This window comes from Mauremys reevesii, linkage group 25 (genome assembly GCF_016161935.1).
Source record: "Mauremys reevesii isolate NIE-2019 linkage group 25, ASM1616193v1, whole genome shotgun sequence".
In the NCBI taxonomy this organism is placed as follows: Eukaryota; Metazoa; Chordata; order Testudines; family Geoemydidae; genus Mauremys; species Mauremys reevesii.
The window spans coordinates 5,982,027-5,996,615 of NC_052647.1; the positions used below are offsets into that span (position 1 = coordinate 5,982,027).

At 60.5% G+C, this 14,589-nt stretch overlaps 1 protein-coding gene and 1 long non-coding RNA gene across 6 annotated transcripts in view; one reads left to right on the forward strand and one right to left on the reverse strand.

The window, feature by feature from the left end:
• Positions 1–14,589, forward strand: part of LOC120391433 — a 341,872-nt gene that overhangs the window by 241,095 nt on the left and 86,188 nt on the right. The window lies entirely within an intron of this gene.
• Positions 1–14,589, reverse strand: part of LOC120391365 (adhesion G protein-coupled receptor E5-like) — a 209,343-nt gene that overhangs the window by 192,550 nt on the left and 2,204 nt on the right. For all 5 annotated transcript variants that reach the window (XM_039514957.1, XM_039514959.1, XM_039514958.1 and 2 more), the window contains exons 2-4: positions 4,338–4,394; positions 2,904–3,059; positions 2,051–2,206 (exon numbers count right to left, since the gene is read on the reverse strand). In XM_039514957.1, the coding sequence (XP_039370891.1) occupies positions 2,051–2,206; positions 2,904–3,059; positions 4,338–4,394 (369 nt within the window). The remainder of the gene's footprint in view (positions 1–2,050; positions 2,207–2,903; positions 3,060–4,337; positions 4,395–14,589) is intronic.

The window sequence follows — 14,589 nt, forward strand, 5'->3', positions numbered from 1 at the left end:
ACGGGAGCAAGTGGCTACTCTCCGGAATGAGCCGCTTCAGCTGGGAAGGGAAACGCAGCCCTGCCAGGACACGCACCTGCTGCTTGCTAAAGCGCCCAAGCGGATCTGGCGATGCCCAATGCCGCAATATCAGTGCAGACGGCAATGCCTGAATGAGCCGCCCGCCCCTGGAGGGGACAAATGGGGAGCTGCTTTGGAGGAAGGGGATAGAGAATAACATGAGGGCTGGTCTAATGCCTGGATATCAGTCAATGGGGTGACCTCCTCTGCACCCCACGAGCTGCCCTGGGCACCCCCTTGCACATAGGACAGTGCAGAACCAGAGGGGTTCAGAGACAGGCAATGAGAATGACCAGGGGCCTGGAAAAACCCTCTGCAGAGAAAGACTGAAAAGACTGGGACTGTCACCTTAGAGCGAACGTAAGAGGGGACGTGTTAAGAGTCTATAAATGACTGACGGGGATAGGGAAGGGAGATGGGGAACTTCTGTTCTCCCCACCTCATAACACAAGAGCAAGGGCCAGTCAGGGAAGTGAGAAGAGGGGAAATTCGGAACGGAGCCAAGGAAAGGCTGTTTCACGCAATGTGCGATTAGCCGGTGGAACTCCCCACCACAGGAGTCCCTGAGGCCAAGAATTTAGCAAGATTCCAGGAGCGACTGGACATTCCTATGGATGATGAGAACAGCCAGAGGGATCATAGTTAAAGGCACAAACGTTTGGGAAGAGAGAGAAAACCTCCTGCTGTGGGGCTTCAGCCCAGCTGAGTATTAGAGACCAGGACGTGAGGGCAGATTATCCCCCGGCTGCCACTGCAGGGCTCTTCCACCATCCTCTGCAGCATCTGGCTCTGGCCCGTTGGAGCCGGGATACCTGGCTAGATGGGCCCCAGCTCTGATCCCGTCTGTGCTGTGCAAGTGCCACGTTACTTGTGTCTCAGCCTGGCCTACACCACGGTTTTGCCTCTTCAGAGGCTGAGCTGCTCCCAGGGCAGACTGAACCCTGTCAGAACCTACCGGCTGCATCCTGCCAAGTGCTGCCTCCTCCACCCCTCGACCCTGCAACACTTGCGGGTTCTCCTGACAGCACCGAGGTGGCTCCGTGTTTCCAGAACCTGCTTTATTCTGGAAACGATGTACAATCGGGTTCCGCCCCAGAAGGCTTCCAAGAATCCATGCAGGATGGGAACGGAGCTTCCAGCGTCCTTATCCATCCCGTCCTGGTGCGATTGGGATGTTTATAGCGGGTAACACCGCAGCCGGGGCCCCGTGGTGCCAGGTGCTGTACACACATCCAGCCACAGCACAGCCACTGCTCCAAAGCTCTTTCCCCAGCTCCGATGCTCTGTCTGCTGGAGAAGGGGGGCCATGTGCTGGGTGTCTCTAGGGGCTTAAGTCCATGGGGAAATTGAGGGTAACAGCTCCCGTGGAATCGCTCCCCATCCGGACACACTGGTCTGGAATAATCAGTGCGCTTCCAAAGAGAACAGCGATCGCCATCAATCCCACCGGGGCCAAGCCCTAGGGATTCTCCACACGGCTCCCGATACCAGCTATCCCCGCACAATCCCCGGGACGCTGGCTGAGATCCCTGCGGCGCTGATTTCTTCTTGTGCCTAGACCCGCTCCAGGGCACTGGCTGCGGTTATCCCACGCGGCCTGGGGCTGGCGCAGGAACGGCTGGGTGAGGTCTCTGCCAGGGGAAGTGTTTGAACCAATGGCCTCCTGAGTTCTCCCAGTGCTACGGGCCTGGTGCTCTGCCCCCCCAAACGGGGGTGTAACGGGCGGTTTCCATGGGAACGCCCGGCGGGGACTTGACACAAGCTCTAACTACCGGCTGAATGTCGCAAACAAGGGCCTGGAACGCCCCGGCCCCTTCTCCGGTCAGGCCGCCCTGGCTGCCTAAGGGGGCATAATGGCCCCCTAGGAAACACCCTCCCATCCAGGGGGCTCCCTGTCAGTGTGGGGCTGGAAAAGGCTCTGCTCCCAGCCCTGAGGGAGGGGCAGATTGGGGGCCTGATCAGGGTGCAGTGGGGGCAGGGGAGAGCTCACCCCGGCAGCTGTTCTCACTCGCGTGCGTGAAGTTGGCTTTCCCAGAGCTGGGCTCGTAGCCATCGCTGCAGGTGCAGTAGTAACTCCCAGGCACGTTGTTGCAGTGTGCGATGCGTCCGCAGTCTGGTGGGCTCGGCCCCAGACACTCATTAATATCTGTAATGCAAGAAGAGACGCTCTGTACAGTCCTGGCAGGGAGACGTTCCCCGTATCACCCCCCAGGTCCCACACTGTGTGAGCTGGGTAACAGGATCCAGGCGACCAGGGCCCTGAGCGTCCTCAGTTAGCCATTTCTGCTGCTGGAATGTCAGAAAGAGCCCCGCCCCTCCCCCCCCCCACGAGCCTCCTGGCCCAGGTATGGGGTGGGGGGCAGGGTTCAGCCCCACAAACACCCAGATCCCCCATGTGATGGGAGGGTGGGGAGACTCCCCCTGTATGTTGGGGGCGGGTGACAAGCTGCTTCTCCTTTGCCCCCTCCCTCCTTGGATCCCTGAAGGTGTGGGGGCAAAGTACAGCCAGGGCTACCCCATTCTGCTCCCGTGGGGTCCCTCTGCCCCTGGACACCCAGAGGCTGATTAGGGCCCAGGCTGGGATTCAGACGGGTCAGTGTGATGGGCCCCCCCCCACCCTGTGCCCCATTCACAGAGCCCAGCACTCCTGGCTCCTGCTGCTCACTCTGGAGGCCCCGGTTCGATCCCCAGGAGGGCGGCCCTCACCCGAGCTGCTGCCCCCCTCATTCCCCAGCTGGGCTGAGCACCCCCAGCAGGCCCTGGAGTCAGTGGAGTCGGCTGCTCCGGCCCTTAATGACCTGTTCTGTCCCAGCCCCCCCAGGACAACGTGGGAGCCCCGTTACCGTCACAGGTCTCTGTTGGGTCGGTGAAGAAGCGATTCCCATGTGGCTGGTATCCATCCAGGCAGGTGCAGTGGGTGCTGTTCACACACTTGGCGTTTGCTGGGCACAGCATATGGCTGTTGCAGTCCCCAGTGGTACCTGCAGGGGCGGGAACAGCTGGGCAGGGTCAGCCAGTGCAGAGCAGCTCCCCTCCCCCCACACACAGGGGGATCGACTCCTTTCACACGCCCCATTCGCTGATTTTCGTCCCTGGGCGCCTGGCAAACAGCTCCGACGCCATCCACCGCCGGCCACACGCTGCCCTCGGCTGCACAGGAGGCCTTGGCTCCCCAGGGTGCCCCAGGCCAGGGTGGCCCAGAGGATTCTGGGGGCCTGGGGCAATGCAATTTTGGGGGCCCCTTCCATAAAAAAATTGCAATATTATAGAATACTGTATTCTCGGGGGGGCCTGGGGCAAACTGCCCCCCCACACCCCCCTCCCGCCCCGGGCGAACCTGCCTCAGGCACAGACAGGCAGAGCCGCCAGAGCCGGGCATCGGTTCAAGTGAAACGTTTCGATCTCACCCAATTTTTCTCCTTTTTATTGCTGTCGTTGTTACTCATTAGTATCGATTTCAAACCAAAACCTCGTTTCAAACCGGAAAACGGGAATTGTTCGTTTTGAAAAATGTTTCCCCCCCCCCCGAATCAGCATTTTCTGGCAAAACAAATGGTTCCTTGGGAAATTCCTGCCCAGCTCTGCTCTGGATTGACTGAGAGCGGAATCGGGCACGAGGCTAGTTTGGATCCTGAGCTGCCTCCCATGACCCAGATTGTGACCTGCCTACGGGGGCTCCTGGATCCTTTAATTGCCCGGTGTTTGGGGCTCCGCTGGGATCCGTCCCTCTGACCAGCGTGAGGGGAAGGATCTCAGTGCAGCTCAGCCGGCTGCAGGGCTTGGGATTCGCAGCAGAGCTGGACTTGGGGCGCAGAGGCCGGATCCCAAACGCCCCCCTCCCTCCCCCAGCTGGGCACGTGGGTCACAGGTTTCAGTTCAGCCTGATTTTAGAGGGGGAGGGGCACCTACAAATGCTTCTTCTAACGTCTGAGCCATCAGGGGTTTGATTCGGGCTGGTCGATAACCCGGCCCTTGGCTAAAAAGGGGACCTGCCCCTCACTCCAGCTCCCAGTGTAGAGCCCTTGGCCCCAGGGTCTATTCTCTGCTGGCCACGGGGCTGGGAAGGGAAGGGGAGGGCTACACAGCGGCCTTCTCCTCTCCCCTGCACACACCCACCGTGCTCTGTAAACCCACCCCAAGACGCCCACACCAAGGGGCTGCTCCCGGCTCGCCCGACCCCTGACCCTGCTCTCCTCCCACAAGGGAAAGGGGCCGGAGGCCGGAGCCCGGGCAGCCGGGAGCGCTGGGGAAGGTTAGCCAGGAGGAGTCGGCCTTACCTTGTACGCCATGATTCTGGGCCACGGTGCCCCACAGGCACAGGGCGATGCAGAGCCCTGGAAGGCAGAGACAGGGTGAGGCCCCATGGGCAGATGGTAACCGCCACTCAGCTGCACACACCCCCAGCTGCCCCAGTCCTGCCAATCCCGGGCCAATGGCCAGTCAGGGCCCTGCCGATGGTGGAATTAAAAATGCAGAAACCTGGTGTGCTGGGAAATCAGCCCCAGCTGGGATCCCTGGTCATATTTTTTTTTAACTGGTTCCAGTTGGGAACTGGACTTTTGGCTTTCCTAGGACGGGAGCTAGAAAGGGGGCGTGGCTTTGAAATTCAGCTCCCGCCGATCTCCCCCGGGTAGACTCCATGGAGGATGAGGGAGCTGGGGAGGTGACGGCATCACAGGTCCCCTGGGAGCGAAGGCCGAGCCGTTAATTCAGAGAGTCTAAGGCCAGGACGGGAGCAGGCTGATCTGGCCTCTCGCACTGCACGGGCCAGAGAATGACCCAGGGGTTCCTGCATCCAGCCCGTAGCTGGGGATGGAGCTAGCGCAGAGCTTGAGAGGGGACAGCCCGTCTGTGCGACTCCACGTGATGGAGAAGCTGCCGCGTCCCAGGGCAGTCGGCCCTGAGGGTGACGTCCCCTCCCCGTTAAAACACGAGCCGGCGTCCTGCCCTGAGAGGGGACGTGTTGGCTATTCGGGCTCTTTATAACAGGGGCAGCAGCAGGGCCTGTTCCCAGGCAGCCCCAGCCTTGCTGGGACTCCCCCCACCCCATCCGGGGCGAAGGGCTTTGCCCCTTGGAGGCCTTTCCTCTGAGATGGGCCATTGGTGCAGGGGCAGAGCTAGGAATAGAACCCAGGAGTCCTGACACCTATCCTTGCTCTAACCACTAGATCCCACACCCCTCCCCTCCGAGCTGGGGATAGAACCCAGGAGTCCTGGCTCCCACTCCCCGCTGTAACCCTTAGACCCCACTCCCCTCATCCCAGGAGTCCTGATGCGCAGCTTGGAAGCAGGGTCAAACTCATTTCAGATTATGCCTGTCAGCAATTTTTAGTCTCCACCATCGTGGGCTAGACTGGAGCACAGGGGACCTGATCCCCAAGGCCAGTCCAGCCCCCCAACACCTTCCCCTGCCCCCATCGAACCTTTGTGTTCACAGAGCGGCACTGCACAGCCTCAGCCACTAGGGGGCACCACAGCCCCACGCCAAGGCCACAGCCCCAGGGTCCATGCTGGGCTGCGTCTGGTCCCTCAACTGTCCCCCGAGTCCCCATAGTGCCTGAGCAGGATAATTACCCACACGCCAGACACACACACCACACACACTAGTGCTCACGTGCACACACACTCCGGCATGCACACAAACGTGCAGATGTGTGCTCACATCTGTGAACAAGTGCCCCCCAGGCACCCCAGGAGTTAGTGTGGCCTCTCCTGTACCCAGGCTGTGGGTCAGATCCCTCCCTGGGGTGACTCCGCAGTGTCCTGCAGCCGGATCTGGGTGCGTCTCCTGGCCTCTGGGTCTCTGCCCCTCACCCCGCTCCTCTGTCATTCACCTGCCTGGCCCCCCTCTGCTCGGTGGGGAGCAGCACCCAGATCAGACCTTTCACCCCCAAGGGACCCATCATCAGCCTGGGGGGTGCAGGTTGGGGGGAAGACTCTCCTCTCACTGCCCCCAGAGTCACCGCATTGTAAACCAGGTCCAGTTGTAAGCTCTTAGTTCTCCTATTCCATGTGGGGGTGTAAATCTGGAGTAACCCTGCTGTGAAACGGTGTAAGGAAGTGATGTGCCCTTCTCCCAACCTGCACGGACTGTCAGAGACACCCCCCCCCCCCCCGCCCCAGCTTCATTGGTACCATCCCAGCCCCGAGGACGTCCCGCCCCTGAGGTCAGTCTGGGGGGTGGAATCAAAGCTGACCCCCACCTCCGGGGCACTGGAGGAACAGAGGCTGGCGCTGAGAAATGGTCCCGGGACAAACGGGTGATTCTCCCCCTGACGCAATGGAAAGGGCCCGACTCCCGCAGCCGCGGCCCCAGACAAAGTGCAGACAGTCCCCGTCTCTGCCCTCCCCCACGCCGGACAGACGTGCGCTCGCCCTGGGGCGCTGGACCAGAGCCACCGCAGAGCCCGGCTGCTGGCGGGAGGGAGGGATCCGGGCTGGCGTCAGCCTGGGCACAAACTCTGGGGCAGGAGCACAACCCAAGGGGGGAGGGGCTGGGCTGACGGGGGTGGGGGCCTGCTCTGGGAATGGACTGTGGAAAAGTGACTCACACACACACACACAAACACACACACACGTGTCAGGCAGATCCACCGACTGGAGCGACGGGCACACAACGCTCTCAGCGCTGGCATGAACACCCCCCAACCTGGCACAGCACAGCTGGGTTGATTTAGCTCCGCACAGTCTGGGCTTCGTTTCTCAGGCAGGCTCAGCTGCGGTTTCCTCTGGAATCTGCTGCCTCCGGGGTGTCCCCCTTCCCCTGACGCACACGGGGTCCCGGCAGTGGGCGCCGCTTCCCAGATGGGGCCGGAAGTGCCAGCCAAGTCCCCCTAGTGCAGGGGGCTGGTGGCCGGCGGCCATGGCTGATCAGTCTCTCTCTAGGCTTTCTGTGGGCCCATGAACCCCAATCCCTGGTTGCAGGCAGGAGCCCGGACCGGCTGCTGCTCAAATTCCAACCCCTCCCCCGTCTCTGAAATCCGAGGGCCGACAGGGCTGCACCACCACGGGAAACGTACAGGCAGGAAGGCCCCTCCGTGAACACCTCCGGCCTCTTTGTAACAGCCCTCAGCGTATATGGGGGGGTCTTCTCAGCCCCCCCCCCCCGCCCCAGTCATCTTTGCTCCCGACTAAACATACCCCGTGTTTGAACCTATCTGCACAGGTCTGGTTTGCTAAACCGTTGATCCTTTTTGGTGCTCTCCTCTGGCCTCTCTCCAACGTGTCCACGGCTTCCCGAAAGCGCCAGCGCCCAGAACTGGACACGGGACTCCAGCTGAGGCCTCCCCAGTGCCGAGCAGGGCGGGACAGTCACCTCCCGTGTCATACAGAGCAGTGGTTCTCAGCCAGGGGTACGTGTACCCCCGGGGGACGCACAGGTCTTTCGAGGGTACATCAACTCATCTAGATATTTGCCTAGTTTTACATGTAACCCTTCTGCCCAGCTGCGTTGGCAGCAACAAGGGCCGGGGTCAGTATCTAGCGGTTCCATTTCAATAACGCAACAGAAAACCGGCTCGAGCCCCCACCCAGTGACCAGGGACAATTACATACCCCCCGGGCGCCTCTAGGAGGCAATACTTCCCCTCTCGCAAGCACGGAGTCTGAGTGTAGCAAAAGCCTTTCAATAAAGGAGGGAAACAATGTGGCATCATGTTGGGGAAACCCCACAAACAGGATTCACAGCACAAACCATGAGCAAAAGACCCACCCCCAAGTGAGTCTGGCAGCGTCCTTTTCCCCTCGGGGTCTTAAGTCCAGCAACCCAAAAAGCCACCCAAAGTCCCAGAAGTCCAACACCCCAAAAGTCTCTGTCCCTGGTCAGTGCAGTTCAAAAGTTTATCTGTAGAGTGTTACCTCCCAGTCTGGGGCGGGGGGGAGTGTGCAGTGGTGTTAAGAGGCACCTTACGTGGTCCGAGGCCAACTGCCCCAGTTTGTGCAGCACCCGGCGAATGGGGCCCCGCATCTCAGTTGGGGTCTGTAGCTGCGACCATAACACACCTAATGCACAAGAGGAAGTGACCTGACCCAGTCTCAGTAGAAAGGCCAAAGACGGGCTGCACCTAGAGACCCAACACCCAGGGCTGAAGCAGAGGGGCCGGGGGAGAAGGGAGGGGGCAGTAGTTTGCTAGGCCAATGGAGCAAGGCTGTCACCCCAGCTGGGGGGCTGCCCCACGGAGCGAGACCGTGGGATCTGGGGGAAGCGCCAAGGCCGGCTCTGTTGTGAAAACATCCGGGGGGTAACTAGGGGGTTTTATCGGTTCCCTTTTCACGAGGCCACTTATCTCCTGGCTACTTCCCCCCACTTCTCCGAAGGGCAGGACTCAAGCGGTGTCGAAAGCCCTGAGCCGTTAGGGGCGGCAGTGGGGCCGGTTGCTAACAGGGCTCGCTGAGGTCATCCCAGCTACAAGTGCTGAGCACAGAGCCTGTCCCACTAGGGAGCCTGGCCCTGTGGCAGCTGTTGTGAGGGACCCGATGCTAGTGCCCAGGTGTGCGAGGACACCCAGAGTCCTGGCTCTCCCCCACCCAACACCTCTCAAAGCAGACATTTTTTTTGGAATCAACCCCTGATGTTCCAGGCAAGGCCCCAGCTGGTGTAAACCGGCCCAGCCCCATTGAGCTCAGTGGAAGGAGGCCAAGTCACACCAGCCGGGCTCTGGCCCCCCTGTGCTTTCCTCTGCCCTGGGTAGTTTCCAGGAATCGCTGTCACCTCAGCATCTCGCTGCTACTGCGTAACCCTGCGGGGATCCGGAGAACTGCCCCCGCCCATGATATTGTATCTGCATTTCTGCCCAGCCCTCGTATCTGATCCCCATTGTACCAGAACGACGGGCCCTGGCAAAGAGGAGACAGGCCAAGGAGGAATCTACCGACAGATCCCGGCAGCTCAGTTCCCACCCAGGCCCGTAGCTCCAGACGTTGGTGAGACTAGACATGTTCGCTCCGTCAGTTCTCGCGTTACAGCCCTGCCAGCCAAGGGGCGATGGGGAGAGATGCTGCTAGGCCGAGGCCGACACCCGGACACGAGCGCTGCCGGCCCCTCCCTGACAGCGCGTTGGCGGCACTTCAGCCCCATAGCGCCTCATGGGCATTCACAGCCCGCACGGCCCCACTGCTGAGAAAGAGCTGCCACCAGCCCCATTTTACAGCTGGGGAAACTGAGGCACTGAGCGACAACTCACCCACTGTCTCAGAGCAAATGGCAGCTGGGAAGAGAACCCAGGAGTCCTGGCTCCCACCTCCCCCCTGCTTTATGAAACCAGGAAATCAAATACAAAAAACAAAGCCACTGATCAAACAAATGGCTGGCACCAATCCTACTGTCACAGACACAAGCCACAGCTGGTATTTCTTAGCCATACTGCTGTGGCACCAAGGCCCCATTGTACCAAGCTTGGCACCTACAAGCCTTGGCACTGAGAGCCAATGACCCAAACAGACAAGGCAAGTGAAGGACCATTTGCCCCATTTCACTTCTGTGGAAACTGAGACGCAGAGCAATTCAATGCTAGAGCTGAGAATTGAACCTGGATTTTCCCTCTGCCATTGTAGACTCTGAACCACTCGGGCACCTGTGCCACAGAGCTGCTGCCAGCTGGGCTGTGCCACACAGATCTCAGGAGGCATCAAAGATAACAGCAGCTACTGGAGCTCAAATTACCCCTGGATCCAATCCTGAGCCCATCGCACCAGCAGGACAGCGCCTGCCTCCAACGGGAGCTGAGTTGGAACATGCAGTGCAGGATCCAGCCCGCAGCTGGGGACCCACGTGCCAAACTTGGGCACCTAAAAGCTGTAACCTAAATCCACATCAAGGCTCCTAAAATAGCTGGCCTGGCTGGCTGGTTATGCCCAGATTCTGCAGGATCTGGGAATGCTCGTTATTAAGTGAATTACGGTAGCGACTATCAGGCCTGACCAAAATTGAGGCCATATTGTGCCAAGGGCTGTACAGACCCACAGCGAGAGACAGCCCCTGCCCCAAAGGGCTCCCAGTCTCAACTGAGTGGGGAAACTGAGGCACGGAGCAGGGAAGCGACTTGCCAAATCAGTGGAAAGAACCCAGGTGTTCTGACTCCCACCCCGATACTCTGTCGACTAGACGGCGCTGCCTGCCTACAAATCGCAGCCCCTTTGTAAGTCAGGCTTCTCATTTCAGGAGCCTAAGTCTGGATTGAAAACCAGACCCCCCCAAAGCTCTGGGAAGGTGGGTGGGCACAGACCCAGGGCAGCACTGATGTCTCCCTCTCCCTCCCTCCTTCCCCCAGAGGGGGGCTGGACTGGCAGGGCAAGGAATGCTCCATTTTATTAATCACTTGGCACCACAGGGCATAGGATGCACAGAGGGACAGGGCACTGAGCACCCAACAGGATCCAGCCCTTTGTACAGCCAGCCACTTAGACAACAACTCACAACCAATACCCCTCCCCACAGCTGTGGGGATAGAACCCAAGAGTCCGGGCCCCCAGCCTCCCCTGCTCTAGCCACTAGACCCCACTCCCCTCCCACTGCTGGGATAGAACCCAGGAGTCCTAGGTTTGCTTCTAGCCCTGACGGCATCTAAAGCCAGGCAAATGCTCCTTTAAGTGAAAGACATAAGAACATAAGAACGGCCCTACTGGGTCAGACCAAAGGACCATCTAGCCCAGTATCCTGTCTGCTGACAGTGGCCAGTGCCAGGTGCCCCAGAGGGAATGAACAGAACAGGTTATCACCAAGTGATCCATCCCCTGTCACCCATTCCCAGCCTCTGGCAAACAGAGCCTAGGGGCCCCATCCCTGTCCATCCTGGCTAATAGCCATTGATGGACTTGTCCTCCATGAATGTATCTAGTTCTCTTTTGAACCCTGTTATGGTCTTGGCCTTCACCACCTCCTCTGGCAAGGAGTTCCACAGGTTGACTGTGCGTTGTGTGAAGAAATACTTCCTTTTATTTGATTGAAACCTGCTGCCTATTCATTTCATCTTGTGTTATGAGAAGTAGTAAACAACACGTCCTTATCTACTTTCTCTACACCCGTCATGATTGTATAGACCTCAGTCATATCTCCCCTTTTCCAAGCTGAAAAGTCCCAGTCTGATTAATCTCTCCTCATATGGAAGCTGAAGACTTCAAAGACCCCAAGGCAAAGGACCCTGACCCACATTCCAACCCATCCCCTCCCCATCCAGCCTCCTCTGAACCCCGGGACACCAGGCACCCAGCTCCTGATGCTGCAGCTCCCAGCTCCGAGGTGGATCCTACACTCCAGCACCACCCACAGCCCAAAGGGGATGTGACTGCAGATCCATCAGTGGCCAGTGGGGGTGGGGAAGGTGACCCTGGAACTTCCCCTACCCCCAAAGATCAGATCAAGTCTGGATGAAGCTTGGAGGGGAGCCTGACTGGGCCCAGGATGACCCATGACCAGAATGGCTGGGAAGGTGCAGAGCCAGGACACATGCAGGTAATTGCATCCAGCCTTCTGCACTGTCATCAACCACTGTGGCAAAGTACCTGCTTCTCCTCAGCTGGCTCAGTCCCTTTTTGCCTTGGAGACACAGGCTTGGGCAAAGTAAAATCCTTCCCAGTCACACAGGGTCTGGCTGATCCTCCTCTCAGTCAGTCCCTTGCTGTTTTTCTCCCCTTCTGGAGACAGAGTGCAGTCTTCCTTGCTGGAAGAGGGCAGAGCCTTGCTGCACCGCGGCCACAGCCCTTACCACCACCCCCATTTCCCTGCCAGGGAGGGTTTAAAAAGGTCACCAGCAATTGGGGCCCGCTGAACCAAATTATTTCCCTGGTAACCCCTGTTCCAGCTGAACCTAATTTCTCATGGCTCTCTCTCCTCAGTGGATAGGGAGAAGCCTTTTAACCCCCCTGGGACTAATTCCTACCCCTCCCTTTGTAGCCATTTGGCCTGGGTTTGCCACACCACCCAGGACTCATCTGAGGGTTTGGAGGGGCAGCCCACAGACATCACCAGCACCAGCAGGGCCAGCTCCAGACCCCAGCGCACCAAGCACGCGCGTGGGGCGGCATTTTGCTGGCAGGGCGGCAGGCAGCTCCGGCGGACCTTCCGCAGTCATGACTGCAGAGGGTCCGTTGGTCCTACGGCTCCGCAGGCACGTCTGCAAGAGGACACCAGGAGCCGCAGGGCCAGCGCCCTGCAGCACGCCCCCTGCGGCATGCCGCCCTGCTTGGGGCGGCCAAATTCTTAGAGCCGCCCCTAACCAGCACCCCCACCCCCCGCTCTGATAGTGCCTCATACCCAATGATTCCCCGCTGGGGGAAATGCAAAGCCCGATCACCCCAAAAGGGTCCCCAAAAGGCTTTCAAACTTGGTCCCTTTGCCTCTCCATCCCTGGTGTAAAGTACTATTGGGTTATCCGGGAGAGGGGGCGGGCGGAAGCCCGCCCCATGCTAACGGATCCCCCCCCAGCCTAAGGGGAGGATCCACAGGGCCACGGAAACCCACTAAGTGCGGGGGACAACTAATAAAAGAACAGGGGCAGGAGTGAGGTCAAAGGGTCAGAAGGAGGGAGCCTGATGGGGACACCGGACAGCGCCCACTGCTCCTCGAAAGCGTCAAGGGAGCCAGCGGACGCCGCCCAGAGGAACTCCGCCCGGAGACGTGAGCGGACGAGGGATCGGAAACAAGCCCCACAGTCGCAGGAGTCTCCGTCGGCCAACCTCCTCTCCCTGGTCGCGTGGATGGCCTTTTTAGCCAGGGCGAGGAGGAGGTTGACCAGGAGGTCCCGCGACTTTGTGGGGCCACGGATAGGGAGTGCATGGATAAGGAGGTGAGGGGAAAAGTGCAGCCAGAAACGTAACAGAATGTCGGTGAGGAGCCGGTATAGGGGCTGCAACCTGGCGCACTCTAGGTAAACCTGCGCCAGGGTCTCCCTCACGCCGCAGAAGGGGCAGGTGTCCGGGACAGGGGTGAACCGCGCCAAGTACACGCCATGCTCACGGCCCCGTGAAGGAGCCGCCAGCTGATATCCCGGCGGGCCTCGGGACCAGGGTGGAGTACAGGCTGGCCCACCGGGCTCCTCAGCCTCCGCAGGTGGCACGAGGTCCCGCCCCTTGGGGGCGGGGCGGGACACGAGGTGAGGAAGTGAACGGTATGGAGCACGAGCGTGAGTTGTTTCCTTGGCGCGGTTTGGAAACGGACCGGCTGCAGATCGTGCAGCCGGCTGGCGGAGAAGGGGCGGGGGGGGCGGTTGGGTCCACGGGGCAGGGGCCCGATGAAGAGGTCCGGAGGGCTCGGGGTGGGGGGTGGGCGGGGCGTGCCCTCACGCAGGACCCGGTCGAGGTAAGCCCGAGCAGCGGGCGGCAAAGCGGCCTTCACCTCCTGTAGTACGCGCCGGGGAGCACAAGGTCTGGAGAGCCCCATCCGCCGAGCGAGCGTCAGGGGATCCAGCCAGTCTCCCCGGTCGTAGTCCAGGAGGTCTCCGACCCTGGTGGCATCTGCCAGGACCAACCTCTGGCGCACCGCGGGGGACTCCGCCACCTGCACACGGAGCTGAGGGTTGTGTAGCAGGGGCTCCGCGAGGAGGTCTGCCCCCTCGGTGGCCGCCACGGACCTGGTCGCAGAGAACAGCTTCCAGGTCCGGAGGAGGTCCTGGTAGAAGACCGGCAGCCCGGAGAGGTCTCGCGGAAGGCCCCTCGGGTCGAGATAAAGGAGCTGCCGGTCGTATCGGAGCCCTCAGAAGCGGCGCAGGAAGGCGTGCGCCAGGGCTCTCCATGCCGGACTACCCGCACCATAAAGGAGCCTCTGCAGTGCCTGGAGGCGGAAGACGTGGACCTGAGTGCGGAGGCACTTCAGGCCCTGCCCTCCCTCCTCCAGGGGCAGGTGGAGTACCCCTGCAGGGACCCAGTGCAGTCCTGGCCAAAAGAACTCCAGCACCACCCTCCGGAGGTCGGTCAGGAACACCAGGGCCGGGACCAGGGTGTTGAGCCGGTACCAGAGCATGGACAGGACCAGTTGATTGAGCACCAGTGCCCTCCTCGGAGGGAAAGGCACGGAGGAGTCCTGTCCATTTCCGAGCCGCTCCGCCACCCTGCCCTGCAAACCTTGCCAGTTCTCTGGCGGAGACGGATGCGTGGCAGAAAGGTAAACGCCGAGATAGAGCAGCGGACCCGCGCTCCACCGGATGGCCTGAAGAGCGAGTGGGAGGGAGCTCGCCTGCCACCCGTCCCCGACCACCAGGCCAGAGCTCTTGACCCAGTTGACCGGGCGGAGGAGGCCGCCGAGTACACGGCCTGGCAGGGTCCTGGACCACGAGGAGCACATCGTCGGCGTACGCCGACAGGACCAGCCGCAGCTCCGGCTCCTGAAGCACCAACCCCGTCAACCTCCTACGGAGGAGACAGAGGAAGGGCTCGATCGCCAGGGCGTACAGCTGGCCCAAGAGGGGGCACCCCTGCTGCACTCCCCACCCGAAGCTGACTGGCTCGGTCAGGGTCCAGTTGAGCCTGACCAGACACTCTGCGAAGCGTACAGCACCTGGAGAAAACCCACAAACTGGGGTCCGAAGCCTAACACCT